The 22,015-nt window shown below is 42.1% G+C and overlaps 2 protein-coding genes across 5 annotated transcripts; one reads left to right on the forward strand and one right to left on the reverse strand.

Moving 5' to 3' along the window:
• The first annotated feature begins 1,129 nt into the window (after nt 1–1,129).
• On the forward strand, nt 1,130–9,000 carry LOC117821800 (60S ribosomal protein L22). 3 transcript variants are annotated; one of them, XM_034696307.1, is made up of 4 exons: nt 1,130–1,258; nt 1,857–1,967; nt 3,636–3,760; nt 8,804–9,000. In XM_034696307.1, the coding sequence occupies exons 1-4, from the start codon at nt 1,247–1,249 to the stop codon at nt 8,946–8,948; spliced, it is 393 nt and encodes a 130-aa protein (XP_034552198.1). In that variant the 5' UTR covers nt 1,130–1,246; the 3' UTR covers nt 8,949–9,000. The 3 variants fall into 3 exon arrangements, with proteins under 3 accessions (XP_034552198.1, XP_034552197.1, XP_034552196.1); XM_034696306.1 differs by lacking the exon at nt 1,130–1,258 and adding an exon at nt 1,500–1,550; XM_034696305.1 differs by lacking the exon at nt 1,130–1,258 and having other exon boundaries at nt 1,743–1,967.
• Nucleotides 9,001–10,934: 1,934 nt separating this feature from the next.
• Nucleotides 10,935–21,429, reverse strand: rcc2 (regulator of chromosome condensation 2). 2 transcript variants are annotated; one of them, XM_034695476.1, is made up of 13 exons: nt 21,247–21,429; nt 19,031–19,245; nt 18,504–18,597; nt 15,392–15,535; nt 15,178–15,309; nt 15,016–15,104; nt 14,809–14,923; nt 13,747–13,913; nt 13,446–13,626; nt 12,491–12,596; nt 12,335–12,407; nt 12,174–12,251; nt 10,935–12,047 (listed from the first exon to the last, which is right to left on the reverse strand). In XM_034695476.1, the coding sequence occupies exons 1-13, from the start codon at nt 21,344–21,346 to the stop codon at nt 11,943–11,945; spliced, it is 1,599 nt and encodes a 532-aa protein (XP_034551367.1). In that variant the 5' UTR covers nt 21,347–21,429; the 3' UTR covers nt 10,935–11,942. The 2 variants fall into 2 exon arrangements, with proteins under 2 accessions (XP_034551367.1, XP_034551366.1); XM_034695475.1 differs by having other exon boundaries at nt 20,299–21,311.
• Nucleotides 21,430–22,015: the final 586 nt, after the last annotated feature.

Raw genomic sequence — 22,015 nt, forward strand, 5'->3', positions numbered from 1 at the left:
ATTCCACATATTTTTTGCAATTGCTTAAAAGCATGGCTCAATCAAATTGTGAGGAAACTGTTTCTTTTCCATCTCACATTTGAAGCCCATAATGGGATTTGAACCCTGAATCCTCAGACTGTAAGACAGCTGCCTTGTCCATCACACCACTGAGCTGCTTGCCAGTGCTTTCTTTTTTGGGGTCTTTTCATTCCACAATTTTGTTGATGTAGTTAAAGAGCTCAACCATATTGTGAAGGAAGTGTTTCTATTCCATCTCACATTTGAAGCCTTTAGTGGGATTTGAACCCCGACCCATCAGACAGTAAGGCAGCAGTAATATCCACTCATATCAATCAAGCTGTATGGTTCTGTCCAATCAGAAACAAGACCTTTTGTCCCTCCCCTTTCCGTTTTGTGAAATGTTGTTGTGTTTTTCCCTTCAGGGCCACCTTACTATTGTTGTTATTATTCACCTTATTTTCGGCGGTTGAACGGACGCTGACAGCTAACTGTTATTTTGTGAAGCACTTCCGGTTATTTCCGGGCAATAGAGCAACAAATCTCTCGAAAGTGATGTCTTCGAGGAAAGCGGGAATTATGTGTGCCGTCCATAGACTATATAAAATATTGACGTAGTATCCGTGACGTCACCCATCTGTTTCTGAAGAGCTGTTTTGAGGCAAATCGTCGGCGGGAGCCATATTGCTTCTGTCGAGCCAGTGTGACGTAAAAAGGCGGAGTTTGAGCCTCCTAGCCAACAGCTGCAGTGTTCCCTCAGGCAGCTGTGCCTCTCATTGGAAGACTATGTATCTTCGAAATTGCCGCGTTATAAAAAAATTCACCCCCCTCAGAGTGAGAGCTTTACTTTATATATATATATATGTATATATATATATATATATACATATATATATATTTTAACTTGTTTTATTGTTGTTTGTATTATATAATCATAACAATAATTATTATAACTATAATAATAAAAAATAAAGTATTTCTGATTATACTGTCTTTTGGAAATCTTATTTACTTGTTATATTTTATTCTAATTATGACCAGTATTCTTTTTTTGTTTTGTTTTTAATTTCGTACATATCCGCAGGCAGAAAACAGATGTTCTCCAGTTTCACATCGATACCTCTGAGTGCATCTTAACATCTGTTTTCTTCCTCTGACGTAATGATTCCATCGATACTTCGGCGTTCGATTTGTACATGTAACGCATGCGCACAACTGGCTCTTCCTTTCTGCTAGCTTCTCCGCCATGGCGCCCATTGTAAGTAAAATCGCGTGTTAATTAAACCCTCCAAAATGGTCCATTTCCCCTATCAAAGCCATAGAAACCGATCGATATGCAACGAAAATGTTTTATTCAACATCTATGATCATAGAGCAGAGTGTGTGTGACGCAGTTTAGTGTGTTTTTTACAGTAGTGTGTTCCTCCGTGGCCTGAGCTAACAGTAGCCTCTATGGTCGGTAGTGACTTCAGCTCACCACGTTGTTAACACAGCTAGCATGTCCGGATGGCTGCATGACAGTGGGTTGTTTAACAAGTTTACACGTAAAGGTGATGAAAGGGATTGATTCTCGATCTTTAATTCTGCAGTTCGTCCTCCTAGATGTTAGATTGTGTGACAGAAAGAGAAAATCAGATTAAAGTTTGCTTCCAGGAGCATGTTTTCTGTTTCTGTCCATTTCCCCCAAACTGACGCTTATTTAATGACATCAATGCTGGGAAGAAAAAAAACACACTCTGGCTTCATATGTAGTCACAATGTTGTATAAGACCCGTGTGCACGATGACTCAGTGTTTGCTGTACCTGGTGCATGTCTGTATGAAGCCATGTTGATGTTTTTTTGCATGTCTTTGCAGCAGAAGAAGCAGAACACCGGCAAAGGTGGAAAGAAGAAGAAGCAGGTCCTGAAGTTCACTTTGGACTGCACCCATCCTGTTGAAGATGGCATCATGGACGCTGCCAACTTTGTAAGTCCTTCACTCACCTGAAGCTGTCCCCATGTCTTACTCTGTTAATTTATAGCAAACATCATGACTATGTAAACCTGACATGGGTTATCTATCAGATTGGTAATGTGTACTTTAAACGTAAGCTCCAGATGGATAAGAAAACACATGATACTAAAGCTGCTGTTGGTAGTCATAGAGTAAACATCAGTTCAGAGAGAGGGACTTTGAATGTCAATACTATCCCTCCCAACCAGATTTCCTCTTAGCCCCCCAACACAGATCGGCATGTGCAGTCATGATAGTGCCTCATAACCAATTGGAGGACGTAGTAAGGGCCGCCCCTTAACCAATCAGGACAGAGGATTGGAGATTAGCTATGATTGGTCCGTCATAACGGGAACGAGGGGAATAATAACATTGCTTGATACAAAGGCATTGTCAGCCTCTGCTAAGGTTGATGGCGATGTGTCCGCTTTCATCTCGGTACTACTGTAATAACATGACAACATGGAGCATCTGTAATAGCGGAGTGATTCTTTCTATCAGTCAGCGGATTGCAGCGTGTCAGGCTCCACTCCGAAGCCTGGTTTATACTTGTACGTCAAATCAACTTCATAGGTTTGCGTAGCCCTTTTCCAATGCAGAAGCCTATGTGTGCAGTCTGCTTACAAATATAACTGTGCGTATGCATTTACGACACTTCCAGAATCGCTGCACATCGGCCATGTACTTCAAATCCTCCAACGTCTCCTCTCTGTTCCTTCCTGTAAACATGTCTGTGTGACAAACATCAACACATATCAGCTCTTAGTTAACGTAAACGTTCTGAATCACTGTGAAAAAGCTGAAAACGTAGTGGGGCCGGAAACAGGCGACCCAACTTTCAGAGAGACCACACTGCCAGGAAGTGATACGGCAGAGTACTGCAGAGCGACGTTCAAGTATGTTATGTTCATGACCACGTCGGCCACTGCTGCATAGGCCCTACACAGAAGTATAAACCAGGCTGTAAGGGCTGAATGGGTAACTATGTACCCAAACAGAAGGATGCCAAAGACAGTAGGATGGTATGAATTGTTTTTCTGGGACCTTTCCCACCGCTGCAGAGTGGAAATGCAAATAATTGCAGAACTCACCAAACTGAACCGGGCGCAAAGTGGGACACAGCTTTAGTCGCTCAGCCACTCGCTCTCTCCTGCTCGCGTCAGCTTCGAGATTTAAATGACAACTCACTGAAAGCAGGGCCAATACTGAGGTGAGAAATAACAATTATGCAGGTACCGGTGTGTTTCCGTCACTTCTTTGAAATTCTTCATGTCTGATTTTCAAATGAGTTATTCGATTTGTTGTATGATATTGTTGCTGTCTGCCCCTGGTCTTAGAAAGTCTCTGATACATGTCCCACAGCCTGCGTGTCACTGATCTCTCTCAGAGACGGTGTAATACTCAAACACTGCAGACATTTTCTTTCATGTTTGACCACAAAAACAAATCAGTTTGTCCAACAGGTGACCTCTTCAGCTAAACATCAGTGCATCTCTTGATAAAATATGACTGCAGATCTGTTTTAATAATAAGCTTGGGTTCTCTTTTTTTTTTTAGTACTATCTGGAAACAATTGTCCAGAGTCATCGTTGGTCTTATTTGTTCTGTTTGTAATGTTTATATAATCGTTCTGACCTCCAGGAGCAGTTTCTTCAGGAGCGCATTAAGGTGAACGGGAAAGCCGGCAACCTGGGAGGCGGTGTGGTCTCCATCGAGAGGAGCAAGAGCAAGATCACAGTGTCCTCAGAGGTCCCATTCTCTAAAAGGTGAGGACACTTAGTTCTCTACATGGTGTGTCGTACAACAGACTCTGGTATCACTCGTTGGTGACGTAGGGCTGTGTGTCTCTGCTTGGATCCCGGCTGAATGTCTGAGGTTCTGCTCGTATGCGGGCTAAAACACAACTAAGACGTGTTCCCAATTTGACCCTCCACTCTGAAGCCTCACAGACTCTCCTGACTTCAGATGTTTGTTGTGAGTCTGTGAGGGCTTAAGGTGGTTTGGAAATCAGAAATGAGACAATCTATAAAAACTGTAAATAAATCGGTCCATACTTAATAAAACAGCTGATCTGCAGTATGCTGTTCTGCATCCTGCATGATGGTGTTCACACGTTTTTGCAAACTTCATAAACTTATAAAAAAGAACATGAACTTAAATCCTTGGACAGTATTTGACTCAAAAACATAAACAATCCACATTAAAAACAGAGCTGTGATGAGAAAATCTTTCATTTTTGGGTAAATGTATTTACATTTGAGCGTTGATTTAGCCTAGTGGTTAAATTGCGTGCCAATATAGCACCAGATGGGGTTGGATTGCGTCCCCTCTCTCTCTCTCTCTCTCTCTCTCTCTCCCAGTTTCTGGCTCTGTCCAGTCCTCTCTAAATAAAGATGTCATAGCCAAAAATTATAACTTCATACTTGCATACTGCCTGCATCACCATCCATTCATTATTTTATCCAAACAAACCAAACTGTGTGAAAAAGAATCAAAGTTACTTTGTGCTTAGGGAGGTGAAGAGGTAAACTCCAGGTGGAAGCCAGGTGATCTTGAAGAAAGAAGGGGAACTGGTCTAAAAGGGGGGAAGCCACAGGGATTACAGGCATGGTGAAGAAGAATGATTAAGACTCTGTTACCCCGTTTCCACCGAGACAGTTTCAGGGCCGGTTCGGAGCCGGTGCTCAGTTGAGAACCAGTTTTTGGTGTTTTGACTGCTGGGAAAAGCGGTCACATAAAAGTGACGTCATGACATGGCTCTCCCCTGGGCTCGAGTGAGTGGAAAAACAAACTGGTGCCAGGTTGGTTCGCAAGTCGAACTAGCTTGAGTACCAGCCCGGAACTACAACCAGTTTTGCGTTGGTTGAAAAGGGGAATGTGAGGGTCGAAACTGGTTGGTGTTTCTTTTTCCTGAAGACAGCCCCGTGGCTTCCCCATTTATAGTGGATTTAAACTTTTGTTTCTTGTGTGATAAGACGGTGATGTTCCTCCCGTGACCAAGTTCCTCCCGTGACCAAGTTCCCCCTGAGAAGTGTGCAGGTGTGTCGACCATAGGAATTTAATTTGATCTAGTGTGGTGTAGTAGAGTCTGCTTCAGAGCTCTCGTGCACTTCATTTGAATATAATAAACTTTATTTATCTTTGGGACCACAGGAAGAAAACACACTGAGACAGAAGGTAAATGAGACATTTCAAAACAGAGATAAAGAGTCCTTTGTGTCATCACAGTCGTGATTTTAAGGGGCAGCAGTCGCTGGATGGACTTCAGGCCTCGACCCTTCACTGCATCGTTCTTTAGCTGTCCGGTCAATAAAGGTGCAAAAATCTAGCTTTAAAAAACACAAACAAAAGAATGGTTGTGATTTAGAAAAAGAGAGGATGGAAAGCACTGAAGACTCACACACACTTTAAAGTCTGAGTGTGGCGGTTTGAGGTTTGGCTCTGCTCTGATTTGCTGACCTCCGTTTTTTTGGCATGTTTTCTCAGGTTTCCCCGCCAAAATAAAAGCTCCCAGTGTCTGTGAGTCTGTAGCTCCATGCAGTGAGTGCAGGGTTTGTTTAGCGTCAGCGTGCCGTGGATGATTAGAACTTTCTGATCATACGTCCCTCTCGGACAGATTCCATTTCACTGAAAGCAAAGCAGTCGTTTATCAGAAAGTAGACGCCTCCCTCCTCTGGCTGTTCCCCGTATATCGTCCAGTTATGGCGTTGAGTTTGGAGGCCCTCTGGAACAATAGCAGCGTCTGTACTGAAGGGGTTAAGCCTTTTTCTTTATGGATTTTAAAGTTCCTCTGAACTCAAATCCAGCTCATGAGTTAGTCCAGACTTAATCCAGTGACTGGACGTTTGTTAAAAACGTACTGAGCGGTGGAAGTCGATGTACACTCTTCTTCTCAGGCTGACCGGGCCCAAGGCATGCGACCATGGTTTCATTCATCCTTACTGTTCCACCGGAGACGAAACAGGTGATCTGAGCTTACTGGGTGTCCTTTAACCGAGGTGTTTGTGTGTGACCTTTTTGATGTAGTATGTCGGCGTAAAGGAGGAATAAAGAAGCCTAAAGGACGAGGAGCCGTCCTTCTTTTTTAGATCTGTGAACATCGTGTGGATGCTGACTGCTGGAGAACTCAGATGTTTTTAAAAATGAAAATCTTTCAGTCACAGTTTTAAGATGAGGACGCCGCCAAGTATCCAGAAAAGAGCCGTACATGTTGTCTTCACCCTGATAACAGCTGATACTCCTAGTCTCTACCAGCAGCTGTCATGTCGCACTGAGGAGGAGCTCATCTCTGATCATGTTTCCTCTGTTTCAGTCTTTGTGTTAAGCTAACGGGCTGCTTCTGTACAAACAGGAGAAGTTTAAATCCTCTTACTGAGCCAAAAAGCGAACATGTTTATTCCTCCTTTCTTTAAAACATGAGAAAAAACTGAATTTATTGACCCGCACGGTGAGCTGATCTGTTATTCTGGGAAGGGGAGGTGTTTCACCGGCATGGTTCGAATTAGTGTTTTCTCTCTGTAGGAGGGGTCTCTGCAAGTTAATACATAGTGGTTCAAAGTGTGCGCATCCTTTGATGACACTTCTAGGGTTGTTTTATGTCTTTATTTAGTAGAGCAGCTGAGGAGAGGGTGAGAAAACAAGCACCACGTAGCGACAGGAGTCAAACCTGTGACCATTGCAACAGAGTCTGCAGACTGAGCTCAACCAGAGCTGCTGCGTTCAGAAGGAGATGACAGGACCACAGTTTAAGAAAAACAGAGGCTGGGAATTAAAAAAAGCATGCAGCCCAAAGAGCTTCATAAAGAACACTGACAGAAAACAACAGAAATGGGTACAATGATACAAGACTACAACAAGAGAGGAAAATCATGTGAAATACTCAAAATATTGAATTAAATCATAGCAATAAAATCAGAGAAATAGCAGAAAAAGAAAATCGTTACAATAAAGCAGACAAGTATCAGTAAATTAAAAGAAAATCATTCAAATTAATCAGAAAAAAAAAAGTTTCATAACAAGAAAATCATATAACATTTAGAATAAAATTGAAATCATTACAATAAAATTAGATACGTTAAAAAATCTATTTAAAAAACAAGATAAAATCAGATAAATAATAGAAAAATAAAATAACATTAAATAGGATAGAATTAAATTGAAAATAAAAATGATGCTAAAACAATGGTGATAATGCAGTCCAGGGCAAAAGAGAAATTATTCCAAGTTAGAAGCCAGGATAAGAAGGTCAGTCTTAAGTTTATTTTTTTTTTTAATTGATTTATTTTCCATGAGATAAATACAAGGATCAACTGAAACTCCTCACAAACATCGAGAGAAGCTTAAAGAGAAGCTAAACTCATGGCGGTCATTTGTTAGACTTTAATTGCAACAGAACTTTGTTTGTGTTCTGCGTCTAGGCTCCGCCCTCATGACTGGTCCCACATTTATTTAGCATGCAGGTATTTTAGGAGTGATGAGATTTTAAACCTGAACAGACTGCAGGTGAGGCTGAGTCTGAGTGTAGCTCTGGGTCAGAGACCTGAAATGTTACTGATTCACTGGACCGCACAAGATTTAAAGGGCGTGTTTGTTGGGTGATTATGAGAAAGACGCAGCTGGAGTTACCTGCTTGGACTAGCTCTCAGGTAACATCAGGAGAGGAACAGAGCTGTGCAGCATTTAACACTTCTGAGGAAATGCGTCCCCCCTGGATAACAGGTGTGTCCTGTCTGCCCCCCCCCCCATACACACTTTACCTGCCCAGGTGTGCTAACAGCTACCTGCTTCAGTCATTTTTATTCATCCAGGAAAAAAACCCTTACTGGGGTGGACTATCACCCCTTTCATCTTCTCATGTTCCTCCTGTTCATGCTCTGATTGTTGTAGGACTTCACCTGTTTAACGTCTGCTGTAAACAGCTGTAGAGTACAGGTATCTGATATGTGCAGACGTCATTAAATAATGAAGACTTTTCATACTCTAAATCATAGATAAATAGCCTCCTTGTGCCAAAAGTGGAATCACAGATGAAACATTTTGATCATACGTTTTTTATTTGGACTTCTGATGTCTATTCTCAGACGAGCAGACACCATGGTCTGTAGAAATCATGGACGTAGCATATGTGAGACGTTACATTACCCTCTGATGGTGGTCGCCATATTAGAAATGAGGCCTCCAGTTAACTTTGGTCAATTTAGACACAAGCAAAGAAGTGGAACTGAGGCCACTTTTACCCTCCTGGTAAACTGCTACAAAGCAACCACCTAAGTCAACCCAGCCGTGCCCCTAACAATGCAAATTAACATCTATCTCTTACCCTTTAAAATATCTTAACGGACTCGTATTTTGGAAAATGTATCTCCAAACTGTGTATGAATAAATAAATGAGCCACATACCCAATTACTTTCTGTATCAGGCTGTGAACATGTTTAATTTGCTTTTTAAATATACATTTTAACATGGGACCTAATGGGGACTCCTGGGCTTTTGCAGCCAGCCTCTAGTGGACACTAGAGGAACTGCAGTTGTTTGCACTTTTCATTTGCTTCTTGGGAGAAACGGAACGGGACACCAAGCTGCTGTTTATTCAGAGGTGTAGGAGTTCATCGTGTGGAGGAAATGATAGGATAACACTGGACTCCTTTTATGTAATGTTTTTGTAAAGTGTAATAAAGACCATTGAAGTTAAACAAAGATGATGTTGGAGGAAAATGGTGCTAAGAACAAGCACATCAGTAACTTCCGTGCGCTGTTCTCATCACCACCTGACCAAACAGTGACTCTGTCATCTCGTCCTGTCTTGCAGGTACCTGAAGTATCTGACCAAGAAGTACCTGAAGAAGAACAACCTTCGTGACTGGCTGCGCGTCGTGGCGAACACCAAGGAGAGCTACGAGCTACGCTACTTCCAGATCAACCAGGATGAAGAGGAGGAGGAAGATGAGGATTAAAACAACAGTTCATCTGATTTTGTACATTTAAATAAATGTTGTTTACAGTACAGACGCTGGTCCACGCTGTTTCCTTTGAGATATGAAAAACATGAACTGGAACTTAACTGTGGGTTTGATACCGTTGTGATTTCAAGGTTCAGCGTTTAATAAGACTTGAAAGACGGTGACCTCAGAGAGACAAACTAAGACTACACCTCTGAAATACAACAGAGACAGAGAGAGACATAAGCAGTGATCTCAGTCTGTGTCAGAGCTCTGCTGTTATCATATTAATCCTATTTAGATGTTTCTTCTTTCCAAGTCATATTTTTGGGCTTTTATACCTTCATTCAGAAAGGATAGGACAGAGTAGGAAACGGGGAGAGAGTAGGGGGTGACATGCTGGGTAAGGAGCCGCCAGTCGAGCTGTACATGTGTTTTATGGGACTAGAGCATTGACCGTTTCATGAAGGATTAGAGTTAGTAATTCACCTAAACGCCATCCCTGAAGTACAACCCGCCTTTTATTTTGAAAATGAATGCTCGTATTTCAGTTGCAGTGCCTCAGGATTACATCCTCCGTCTGGCTCGACAGCTCTGATATGAGTTCAGTGGTGGAAGTATTTCTGTCCTCTATTTAAATTGAAATACAACTACAAGAATAAAGAAATACTAAATTATCTGCTTTAACTTCTAACCTTTTTACTATTATTTATGAGAGGTCTGAAATTTAGATGGGACCAGGATGGGATTTGTCCTGGACATGTCTGCATCTGTCACGTGATCAAACGTCACGAGCAAGTTACCCTTCATAGAAATTACAGTTTTAATGGGTCTGTAGCTATATTTATTTAGTTCAGGATTAAACACAAAATACAATATATAAAATGGATGGCAGGATGGACATGTAGTGTAGAAACATTTAAAAGTGGTCAGGGGACTGAAATAGTCCAGTTTATTTTAGGTGTATTATTATTTCTCTTAGTTCTCCCGTACTGAAACATTTCCATGAACTTGTGTGCAAAAATATTCAATTCACCAGTACCTCAGACTTGATGAGATGACGTAAAAAGTACTTTATGTTTTCAAGTTACAATGTTTGAATAGAGAAGCACAGCTCCTCAGAGACTCTAAAGGCACAGCACTGAAGTAAGTCATCCATCACGGGGGAGGTTGTGCCCTCCTTTTTTAAGTATTTAAGTATCACAGTTTATATCACACAGCAAGAGAAGTTACGTTTTATTATCTACATGCTGAGTGGGATCAAAAGATTATCAGGACTTTAGCTCAAAAGCCTGATAAATGGACGGAAAGGTAAAGTTGATTTTTGAAATTCTTTGCTCAGTTAGATGTTCATGAATTCAGCTGCATTTCTTCCGAGCAGTCCGCTTCAGTTTGTTTCAGTGTGCAACAGATTGATACTTTCCTACTTTTTAGGCACGCTTCGGTTGGGTACCAGATGCAGGCTCCAGGAACTGTAAGAACTCTCCCCCCTTTTTTTATTAGAGGCTTTTTGACCGCAGGAACTTTCCCCGGGAACCTTTGAGGATATAAGAGTGTTTCAACAGCAGGAACCAGGGTCTAAATTTCATTTCTATGGTAGTTAATCTCCCCTCCTGAAAAGCCCCTGCTTGGGGGCGTAGTACTTTTGCAAAGGAACAAAAAACTATTTTGTTTCTATCCCTTTTGAGGAACCATTTGAGTTCCTGCTTCAGAGTAGGTACTGTTCTTGGCACAAGACAGCTTAGATTGGTCCATAAGCAGTGCCATGAGAAGATGAAGTGACGCCTGGTGGAAACGCACCAAATTAGTGAATCTGCATCACAATAATTGACATCATCATGTCCATAATTAAAGCTGCAGTGACCAACTTAAGGTCTGTATTGATTTTTAGCACCACCTCGTCAGTCATGTCATCGATGGTCTCGTCTGCTTTGTAGATCATAAATAGACGGACATATTGGCTTAAAAAGGTAAAAGGTGGAAGTAACACACGGAGACAAATTAATTCATGTGAATCTTTATTTAACCATTTCAATGAAAAAAAATAACCCAAAGAATTTTCACCATAAAAAAGAACAATAAGAGAAACACATCTGCTGTTTGTTTGTTTTTTTTAAAAAGGACACGCCTTCGTTTACAGCACGATGTGAAACACTGAACCATCCGCTGACATTTCATCGCTACGGTTCTAAAAACTCTGCTTGTGAAACCGCTTAGAGCGTTGGAATCATAACTTTTATTCAAACTTAAAGAAAGATAGAGCTAGCAGACGCAGAGGTCTTGGAAGGACTGAGGTGAGCATCCTGGATGCAAACACAGAAGAAGAAATAGAACAAAAAGGAATGTAACATCGAGTGGAGTGCACTAACTCAGAACATCACGCTCCAAATCCTGATTGTAATCTGTGGCAGCTGCACACGCACACACCTGCTCACACCGACGTATATACACACTAACAGATCAGCTGATCCTCCGACAACACAAACAAGACTTCCATATCCTGAACGAACACGTAGAAAAAGGCACAGGTATGGAGTATTGGTCTTTGAAAAGCCCTCAGTGGGAAAACACGGAGGGTCCTGATGTAGCACCCGTAAATGTGACAAACATTTCATCGTTAAAATACTGCAACACAGACGACAGGACGAGAGACATGAACACATGAATGTTTGGCTGTATCACAAAATAGAAAAAGGGTTTTTGGGAAGCACGACTCTGGCTGGGTGTGAAGTGCTTTGGAGCAAACTGTTGCAGGTTCACTCGAGGTGGGATGTTAAGGTAAGCTGACCGTTGGTTGGTGGAGGGCTGGAGCATCCGTCTCCAGTCCCGCTCGTCTGGTTTCAGGGTCCAAATTGATGTAGAGCCAGTTTGCTGGTAGTTGAGATGTGTAGAAATCTTCCTCCTCCTCCTGAACTCGTCCCTGCAGAGTCTGGACAGACGGCGCTCCAGCTGAGCAGCGCTGGTCTCCGCTCCAGAGAAAGAGGTTCAGGTGTTCTGCAGGAGGGTTGGTCAGATTGTCCGGGGGTTGTACTCGGGCAGCTTTTTCAGTCTCTCTTTTTCCTGCTCAGTTTCCTGCCGGGCGATGACCAGAGAGTGAGAGTATCCCATCTCCACCTGCAGGAACAACAACACCACAGACACACTGGGTTAGATTGATGCACTAGCTCAAACATTCACATCAGGAGGACTCAAAGTGGAGGCTCCCAGATGTTTGTTGACGTTTCTCCTGTCTGAACTCACGTGCTCCACATAGACGCCATCCAAGGTTTTGACCTCCTGAGCCGTGGTGGAGGATTTAGGTTTGTTGTCTCCATATCCCTGAAAGAGAAAAGAGAGGACACCTTCAGCACTGAGCAGTAAACTTGATCATCTATCATAACTCTATCGTCAGAGGATCTTACCAGCTCTCCAAATGTGGGCGAGGGTCCCCAGCTGATCGTACTCTCGTCCGCAGCGATGATGATGCTGCTCTTCCTGCAAAATACAAACACAGTCAGAAACCTTGGGGGACAAAAGTTCAACATAAAGGAGGCACAAAGAGGAACACGAGCACTCACCCGCAAGACAGACTGCGGATCTTCCAGCCGCACAGATCCTGCACAGCTTTGGGGTACATGGTGGACTCCCTGGAAGTGTTTGTCACCCCCCAGAAGAACAGGCCGCCTGCAAAAACAACATCGATCAGCCTTTAGAGAGCAGGATAACTCTTTTTACAAACACTCTTTAGACCAGCGCCCAAATACCCACGTTTATAACACAGCTTCTGATTGGTCAACAGACTCAACACAAGATGCCATTAGGATGCTAAAGCTTGGTTTAGACTTCCTCATTGAAATTACGCCATAGTGGCTGTCGCAATTGTTGACGCAACGTTGTTGTGGACTCGTCAGATCGCCTCTTTCTGGTCCCGCTATGATTTCTGCTTGCTTGTCCTCAGAGAACTACAGACCCCGGTCATGTGATGTTAAACTGGAACTGATAAATGTTGCTGTTGATCGTACCACAATTATTACAAAGAAGAAAGAGAGGAGTGCACCAGGAGAGTATATGAACGATGTAAGAGGATGAGCTGCACAGTGGACCAATCACAGAGATTGCTGTCTGCGTTGTTTCATTGTGTGGTTACATTTTGGAGGAAGTGCACCTCAGGCTACTCAGATCTACGGCGTCAATTCGACACAGAAGTACAAAGCAGGCCTGAGTGGGAGACTAACATTATTCCACATGGATAAATAATCACAAGAAGACACCCTACAGTAGATTGCTGATCATAGGTTAAAGGTTAAGAGTCTCCTGAAGAAAAGCCAATCATAACAGCCGCTTTGGTCATGAGCAGCTTTCTGCTTCACAGCGCAGAAACTAACGTCTCTTTCATGAAGCCTTCCAGAGATACTAAAGATGCAGACAATAACCTGCAGCCCTCAGGGGATCAAACTCTTGTTTTTTTAGCCTTCTAAATCACTAAGACTCCCCCTCTCATCTCTACTTGGTGGATGTCTCTGGACGTCTTACCCATCTCACTGACGGCGAATGAACACTGGTAGCCGGAGCAGATCTGACTCGCACCGCGTCCAGGGAAGTCAAACAGCTTGACGAGTCGGGGCACCATCTCATCTTTCTGCTCCGTGTGACCCAGACGGCCGTAACCTCCGAAACCCCAACTGAACACTCGCTTCTGAGAGTCCAGCACCAGCTGCAAACACACACACACACACACAAACACATGTTTACACACTCAGAGTGACAGATGATGAAGCTACTTTGTGATTGGTTGGACGCTTCTGTTCATCCAGCTCGAGTGTTATTCTCTCACCGTGTGGTTGGCTCCACAGGACACGTCTCGTACCACCACGTTGGGCACGGGCGTGACCTGGCCGTCCTTGGACTTCTCGATGAAGATGGCGACACGGCGAGGGATGAGCTCGCAGTCAAACTCGATGCGCTGAGCACGAGCTATGAACTTCCCATCGCTGTTGTGACCTGTGATGACAAAGATAAGGAAGGGAAGGGATTTAAAACTCTGATATCCTTCTTCCCCTTAAACTTGTGTCTAAAGTCGACGCGTCGGAGTCAAGACTCTGAGAAGACTCCTGTTTTGATTATATCGTTTTAGCAGCAGCCAATGTTAAGCTAGCTCAACTCTGGTTATAGATTTCTTCCTCGTTCATCATGCACATCACTTTTACCTGAAGCCAGAATGTTTGCAAAGTCTCCTCCCCCTCCAAACCAACATGCCTTGTTTTTAAACTCACTTGAAAACATTAAAATTCAGAAATCTGCAGCACAGATTCCTCAATCCAAAAAATCTTGCAGGACTCCAAACGTGAAGCAGCTAGTTGCAGCTAAATGTGTCTAACACGAGTCTGGTCCTGCTCGAGGTTTCTGCCTGTTAAAGTAAGTTTGTCCTTGCCCCTGTAACTTGCTAAATGCTGTAAAGTGCTCTGCTCATGGTGGATTAAGAGGAGATCAGACTGAGTCCTGTCTGTAAGATGGGACTGGATCTTATCCTGTCTTGATGTTGGGTTATTTGTGCGTCTTTGGAAAGACATGCTGCTGATGAATATTGTTAAAGGGCAGGAGGATGATGGCAGGGAGACAGAAAGAGGCGGGATAGGTTCAAGCTGCTGTGGACAAGTAGAGGTGTGAGTGTGGGGAGCTGAAGGGAGGTCAGGTGATCAGATTGCAGCAGTACAAACACATAACCTAAATTTTTATAAATAATATATAAAAAATGTAGTTCTTGAAGTATTTCAATAACTTAGTTGGGTGAAAAAAAAGTGTCTGAGTTTGGTGCAGCACTCTCAATAAATAAGTTCCTGCAACAGCCTCAATAAATGAAGCTGACTCAGTGATGTGTTGTGTGATTTGAGCGTACCCAGCTGTCCATACTCGGGGCAGCCGAAGGAGTACAGGTTTCCTTTGCAGTCCACCACCATGCTGAACTCAGCACCACAGGCCACCTTCACCAGGGGCTGACCGTTGTAGGAGATCTAAAGAAAGGGAGACAAAGAGTGTGATGTTAGTGTGAGTCCATCAGTTCCTGTGGAATCTGCAGCGAGTGTTTGTCTTTGTGAGGGCTCACCGGGGCAGGGCTGAGGACGGCATCAGTCTGGTTCCCTTGTCCGAGCTGGCCCAGCTTGTTCTCACCGAAAGAGTAAGCAGTGCCGTCCTCTGAGGAGGGAGAGCGACGTCAGCGAGCACATACAACACAAATTATGATGACAATGATCATCACTCAGCTTACCTGTGAGAGCCAGGGTGTGGTTGCGTCCGCAGGCTGCAGAAACAATCACATGTTCTGCCAGAGCTTCGATCAGCTTCGGAGCCTCCAGACGTTTGGTGTCTCCATGACCCAGCTGACCTTTATCGTTACGACCTGAGGAAGACGCAAACGATCAAACACCAGGAAGAAGATAAAGTCAGGACACAGACTCACAGGAACACAGCAGGATACTCACCCCAGCTCCACAGCTTGCCCTCAGTGGTCATCAGCAGACTGTGAGCAGAGCAGGGACCGGACACCACGCAGCTCACCTGGACGTCGCTCAGACAGCCATAGCGGTGAGGACCCCACAGGTTCTGACCCAGGTTACGGAAAGCAGCTGGAAACACACAAAGGAGAGACGCACATCAAAACCTGACTACTTTAACAGGAAATGTCAAAATAAAAAACAACATGAGCATGAAAATGTATTTCACTGAGGTCTTTGTACACCTGGATTCCTACTGGTTATCACAAGCTGCTGTGGCCTTAAATTAACAATGACTCGCTGTAATGTACGATGACTCAGTCACACTAAATTTCTGCCTGCCCCAAATATTCGCTCGAGCACAAAATGTTGTCCCAGAGCTAAAAATAGTCCACGACGAATTCACTACACTCTGCTTTTATGCATCAAACGAGTAGTAATGATTCGAACCCGCAGACTGGGATTACAGCAGAGATGATGGTTCGTAAGATGTCACATTATTAATAAAAGTATTATATTCAGTCAGAACTGGCTTGTTGCCATGAAGGTTTTCACACACAAGGAGTTTCTCAGTGTTTCTGGTGCAAAGAAAACGACTCAAATGAATCGGAATAAAAAAGGGAAACTACAAAACAATATGCCAAAGTGTATGTCGTGGAAGAGTTGTGCAGGAATGACAATGACAATGACAAATGGTTGATAAATCTCTTATAAATGATAAAAACAGTGCATGTAGTCACACAATAATTAAAGGCGCTAAGGAGTTTTCATGTGCTGATTCTGGCACCCCCTCTGGATGCAATCAGTAGTGATTTTTCAGGATGAATGCGTCTCATTTGTTGTTGAAATAGATGAATGAATTCAGATCTTCTTTCTTTTTTTTAAGTTATATTTTTGGGCATTTTCGCCCTTAATGGACAGGACAGCTGACGAGACAGAAAACGTGAGAGTGGGGGATGACATGCGGCAAATGGTCAAGGCTGGAGTCGGCAGAGAATTTCTGTGTGTCATGGACACATCGACGCACAAGTATGTATTGATCATGTCTGCATCAGCCCCCGCTGCATAGGGGCGACGCAGAAGTATAAACCAGCCTCAAGATAGCTTCAAAAAGGTGGTTTAGCGTTACCTGGCTTCATAACTCGAGCGCTGTCGTCTCGATAAGTGTCTGAATAACGTTAAAATGCACACAAAGGGACATATTTAAACTCAAATTCAGCATAAAGAAGTTACTAAACTGATCTCTGATGATCTCATTTTAAACTGCAGGTCATGACAAGGCTTCAGAGTGAGACTATTTCAACATTTTAAATCTCCCAACTGTGCCTTTAAGTCCTGTCTGTGACACAAAGTCTGATCCTGAGTCTCGACATTGATGCAATTTTTGCAGACGATGGGGTTGGTGAAAAAAGAATGAGAAAGGACCACTTGTACTTGCAGTAACATTTTCATTCACACTCAAACAGTGAGTCCTGTTTATGAAGTCTCTCTTCGTTCCTTGTGTTGTCATCTTTTTAAGAAAAATGTGCACATAAAAGCATTTCATAAATGTATATTTTTGGATGTTCTGGTAGACGCAGCATCTCGCCCATCTCAAGATGCTCTTTGTCTATGCAGCTGCTCCTGCCGACCCCCCCCCCCCCCCCCCCTCAATCCCAACAAAGCAGAGTTATCAGTGTGTACCAGAGGAGTGAGGCAGGGATTGAACCGTGCACAGATCGCCTCAGGCATCAGCGGGCGGCTGCAGGGGGGCTTGGAGCTTGCATACATATGAATAGAAATTACTGTCAGGATAAATTAATGGGATCTCTCTGGCTTTAACACGTATGTGGTCTTTACATCACAAACAAAGAGACACCCGGCAGACGGTCAGCTTTCTTTTTCTGCTGCAGACATGTTTTAAAACCTGATCAATGCGCCATTGATCCTGTCTGGATCCATACCTCGTTCAGGCTGATCAAAACGGACAGATCTGAATTTAATTACCCGAATCAAAGAAAGAGCCACGACCAAGATATCAAACTAGAGAGAGAGATGTGAGATATATCTGTGGCTCATACTCCAGCGACACTCCCATTTTATTGCTTTTGTTTGAGTTAATTGTGTCTTTATAATGAGGGAACTTTGACTGAATTAAAGTGGTTAAAGGAAATAAATCTAGAGGCAATGAAAATGGCGAACTGAACTCTGTCCAAAGTTCATGAGTTCACATACCAACAGATTTAAAGCTCTCTGATCAACAGACTGCATCTAAGTTCTCTAATTAACACACTGACGGAATATGGAAAAAATACAAACTTTAAGCTTTATGCCTGTGTTTCTAAAATTCTATTTAAGAGCTGGAGCTACACTGATTTATTCTGTTGCCTCATGACTCTGTGAAGCTGCAGGACTTCAGTTCTGTGGCATGTTCTTATCCTGAGCATCATCATACATCTGACTTTTAAAAATACACATAATGAAGTTTCTTAGCTGAAAACTACAGCGACACATGTGGGTAAGATGTACCACAGGAGGCGCCACCATCAACACACACTGAAGGTTCCTCACAGGAGCTTTAAGTTGACATCAGTGTGATGGATGCACTCAGCGCTTCACTAAGAATAAACTCCTGCATGTGAAACCTTTTAAAAAAAACAATGCATCCAAGTCCTCGCCCAATGACTCGAGTAAAATCTAAAATTCTAAGATGAATTTGAGCTCATTTCTGAGCTTTTTGAATGCCTGCTGCTTTTCTTGTAAATATATTCTCAAATGGAGTGCAGGTTCAGCTCAGTGGTTAGATCATGAGCCCCACAAACTGAGGCAGAATCCTAGAAGCACACAGCCAAGGGCTCAAATCAGAACTTCGGCTCAATGGTGCATGTCGTTCCCAAATCTTTATTCCAAGTTTTCTGCTCTATCCCTTGCTCTTTCCTCTCAATAAAGGCATCAAATCACAAATATCTTATAAAAGGACTTTATTATAGCTACTCTTATAATTTATGTTTAAAGTTATACCATAACTAAGTAAAGTGGGGTGTTTCTGACAACCAAAAGAGAGGGTGTGATATGATGCTAAACCTCATCAAGCTAATAAAAGTTTATCAAAAAGTTGTACCTTGTTGTTTGGGCACCTCCTTTCTTCCAATCAGATCCCAGTTGGTTGCTCCAAAAATAAGCAGCTGACCTTTAACCTTTGGACACTCTAGTTTCTGTAGAAATGACACAAAGAGGTCAATGACATAATATCTCACTATACTGCATGCTACTGTTTTATAAATCCATCTTTAACAACTTAGAAAAATGCATCGGGAAAGGAAAGTGAAAACTCTGAATAGAAGACTTCTTTTTTATCTGGAGGAAGATAAAACAAGTAGAGAAATGTCCTGCTAAAGGTCAGACTGTCCTCCCTCAAGAGAAACAAAACATAAAACTAAATATTCAACATCAACAGAAGAGAGAACAGCTGACTGGAAGTCATTACTGCGAGGTATTAACCCTATTTCTACTTCTTAGTAATCTGAATCATGAGATTCCTCTGAGACTTTAAGGTCAGTCACTTGTTTTCCCATAGTTCATGAGCAAAAATGTCCAAACAATGAACATTATTCTGATAAATATCATAATTCAGAAGATTAAACCCACGATTTTCTCCTTGACGTCGTCTGCCACGGTGACTGGCTGGAGTCCGGACTTGGTGGAAGGTTTTCCTGGTTTCTTGTTGTTCTCCTGCTCAAAGTCGAACTCATCGTCGCTGCTGAAGTCCCTCTCTTTCCTTTTGCCGCTGGTCCTCTTCTTCTTCGGCCCCCCGTTCCCCGAGACGTCTGTCACCTTCTTGCGTGGCATTTTCCAAACAGAAGCTGATTTTGTGGGAAAGAAGGACTCATCAGTTTATGATACAGTGATGTTTCAGAAGGGATCGACGTGTACTCCAGATCAAGGTTACACAGATACTGAGCGACTGTGGTTTGTCCTCTCTCAGGCTCACACTAAAGTGTATCAACAGTGATGAAACAAACACTGAGCAGAGGCAGATAAACATGGGATCATGATCCGGAGTCATATAGGGAAACTGGCAAAATACAGATCATTTATATGGACAAGAATAGCTGGGCAGGACTATTATACAGTATTGTGTATGTATTATTATGAAGTATTATAAATGACAGAAACATTCATGTTTGAAGAATAGCATTAAAAATAAACACTGGACTAAAAACAGGCGTTTCCACAAAAACAGGGCCTCAATGTAAATGAAAATACGTCAAATATACAAATCCCAACCAAATTATTACAACATGGAATTCATTATAAAGCAAAACTTTAACACATCTGTATACTTTTACTCATTATAATATTTTTATCTAATTTATTGTATTTTTGTATCTTATTTTTACTTAATATCTTGTTCATCTTTGATTTGTTTAAAAATTTAAAATAAATTCTGTAATCTAATGTTTTATTTTTAACTAATGTATGTCTTTAATTCTGTAAATTTCCTATTTCTAAAAATATCTTATTTTTCTATTTAAGCTCACATTTTATCTATTTAAGTGTTTCATTTATTTTCTTAATCTCGCATTTCTTCTGTTTTTTTACGTTCTTATTGTTCTGTTTTAACACCGGGAAGCGTTTACATTTCTCAATATTTGAATGATGCTTTATAAATAAACTTCACCTGCCTTATTGTAAAATAAAAAACAATTTAAAACACCCTTTAAATTCAGACAATATGAATAAAAACCATAGACTGTATAAAATAGAAACACAGACATTTGATTCAAATTGTGACTACAACAGCGCTGTATGTGGCTTTAAATGGGCTAACGCTAAAATAAGTTTTTATACATAATTTAAGTAGCCCTTGTTACCTTTACTGTCAAATTAAAAGCATTAAAATGATCAATTTCTACCTTTTCTCCTCAAATCACCGTCTTCAATAGATGTCTTATCGCTATCCAGATGAATCTAACTCCAGGAACTATAAATAGAGGCAAACTAAAACACGAACAGGTGTTCTGTCGAGTTGTGCTTCCTTTCGAGACGTGCTCCTGAACGGTTCTGCGCATGCCCACAACTACAATCCTGAACGATTGACACCACTGGGAACATTACAAAGGAGGGTTAGTCTATTGAAATACGCTTCTACTTAAATTGTACAATTAATTTGTAATATAGTATCTCCAAACTCGGGCAATGGAAATGACGTGTGCGGTGGTGTTTTATGTGCGATACGACACCAGAAGCAATAGATTTTAATCTTCTGCTGTCTTAAACGTTTATATTGAATTACCATAACATGCTCGCCTTGTCCCTACACTTCCCTCTGTTACTAATCAAAAAATACCGATAAAGGTGAGATTTTGAAGCCTCTGTTGACGATTCGCGCTACTGTGCCATTTTTCAACAACGTTGCAGAACTCGACGGAACACCGGCGACCGTGTAGCAGCTAGCGTCATTAGGCTAAGCAGCTAACCAGTGTCGCTCTTTGTTCACATAATGGTTTGGGAAGCAAGCTAGCTGACATGCTAACGTCCAGTATAGGAAGTCGTACAGTTAGCTGCTATACAAGAGCGACGCAAACTTTTTATATAACACACAAAAGGCGAATCATGTCTAACCCAGCCTGGAATAAGGTTGTAAAATGAGATGACTGATGAGATTCATTACGCTAACGTTACCTCGCCTCTGTAAGCTAACATGCACTCTGAATAAAGACACACTGACGTTACATGAAAAGATGCTACAACTAAACTTTTTCAATATCTTCTTTTCGACACGTAAAGCGTACATGCAGAACCTGTGCTCTCTTTAAAAATGTTATTAGTAATTTGCCCAAAGAAAGAGTAAATAAATGTACCGGTTATTTCCTGATTCAGCAGCTCTGTGCCCGGTGTCTCTGGTTTGATTGATTTGAACAAAAGAAGCTGCAGTCTGCTTTCACACCACGTGGTTAACATTAACTATTCATACAGGAAACAGAACACTCACATTCATACAGCTGGACGCAGACATGACGCAAAAAAACATGGAGTTTTAACATTTTGTCCTCAACAACACTGCGCAAGCACTGATCAGAAAACTGACCAAAAAGTTCAAAGAAACTGAAAAAAGTTTCACATAGGAAGAAAACACAGACAATAAGGATGAATAAAAGTAGAAACAAAGAATAAATGTGTCAACAAATACTCATGTTCAGTTTGTTACAATTATAATGTCTCTAAATCTGTAAATGTGACAGCTATGAATCAACAGCTTCAAAGACACCTATGCTTTTTAATTTGTAGGTATTGCATGGTTACTTTAACTTGTTTGTAGTTTGAAGTTTGGAAGCCCAAGGAAGACCTCCATCTACAGACTGTTTTCACTCTGTTTCCTTGTGAAAGTTAATTTAAGGTGTGTACCTGAGATCTCGAGTGCTGGGGCGAAGCCAAACTATTATTGACGGGGTGGCCAAACCCAGGCACTGACTTTTACAGAAGTGGCATGAAGTATACGTGCACACATAAATGGATTACAGTCTAATGTTGCATTCACACACAACACACATAATCACTTCATTCAGGCGTGTATGACCGTCAGAAGGTTTGGTGTCCACTCTTGTGCAAATAACTCGCTCCATTGGCGAG

This window comes from Notolabrus celidotus, chromosome 11, assembly GCF_009762535.1.
Source record: "Notolabrus celidotus isolate fNotCel1 chromosome 11, fNotCel1.pri, whole genome shotgun sequence".
Classification (NCBI taxonomy): domain Eukaryota; kingdom Metazoa; phylum Chordata; class Actinopteri; order Labriformes; family Labridae; genus Notolabrus; species Notolabrus celidotus.

Coding starts and splice junctions, on each gene's coding strand:
- rcc2 (XM_034695476.1), bottom strand. CDS start 21,346: ATGTTAACCACGTGGTGTGAAAGCAGACTGCAGCTTCTTTTGTTCAAA. Junction 15,536..18,503: donor GGAGGTGCCCAAACAACAAG/GTACAACTTTTT, acceptor GTGTGTTTCCAG/CTGCTTTCCGTAACCTGGGT. Junction 15,310..15,391: donor GGGCAAGCTGTGGAGCTGGG/GTGAGTATCCTG, acceptor CGTCTTCCTCAG/GTCGTAACGATAAAGGTCAG.
- LOC117821800 (XM_034696305.1), top strand. CDS start 1,758: ATGTTGTATAAGACCCGTGTGCACGATGACTCAGTGTTTGCTGTACCT. Junction 1,968..3,635: donor TCATGGACGCTGCCAACTTT/GTAAGTCCTTCA, acceptor TCTGACCTCCAG/GAGCAGTTTCTTCAGGAGCG. Junction 3,761..8,803: donor GAGGTCCCATTCTCTAAAAG/GTGAGGACACTT, acceptor CCTGTCTTGCAG/GTACCTGAAGTATCTGACCA.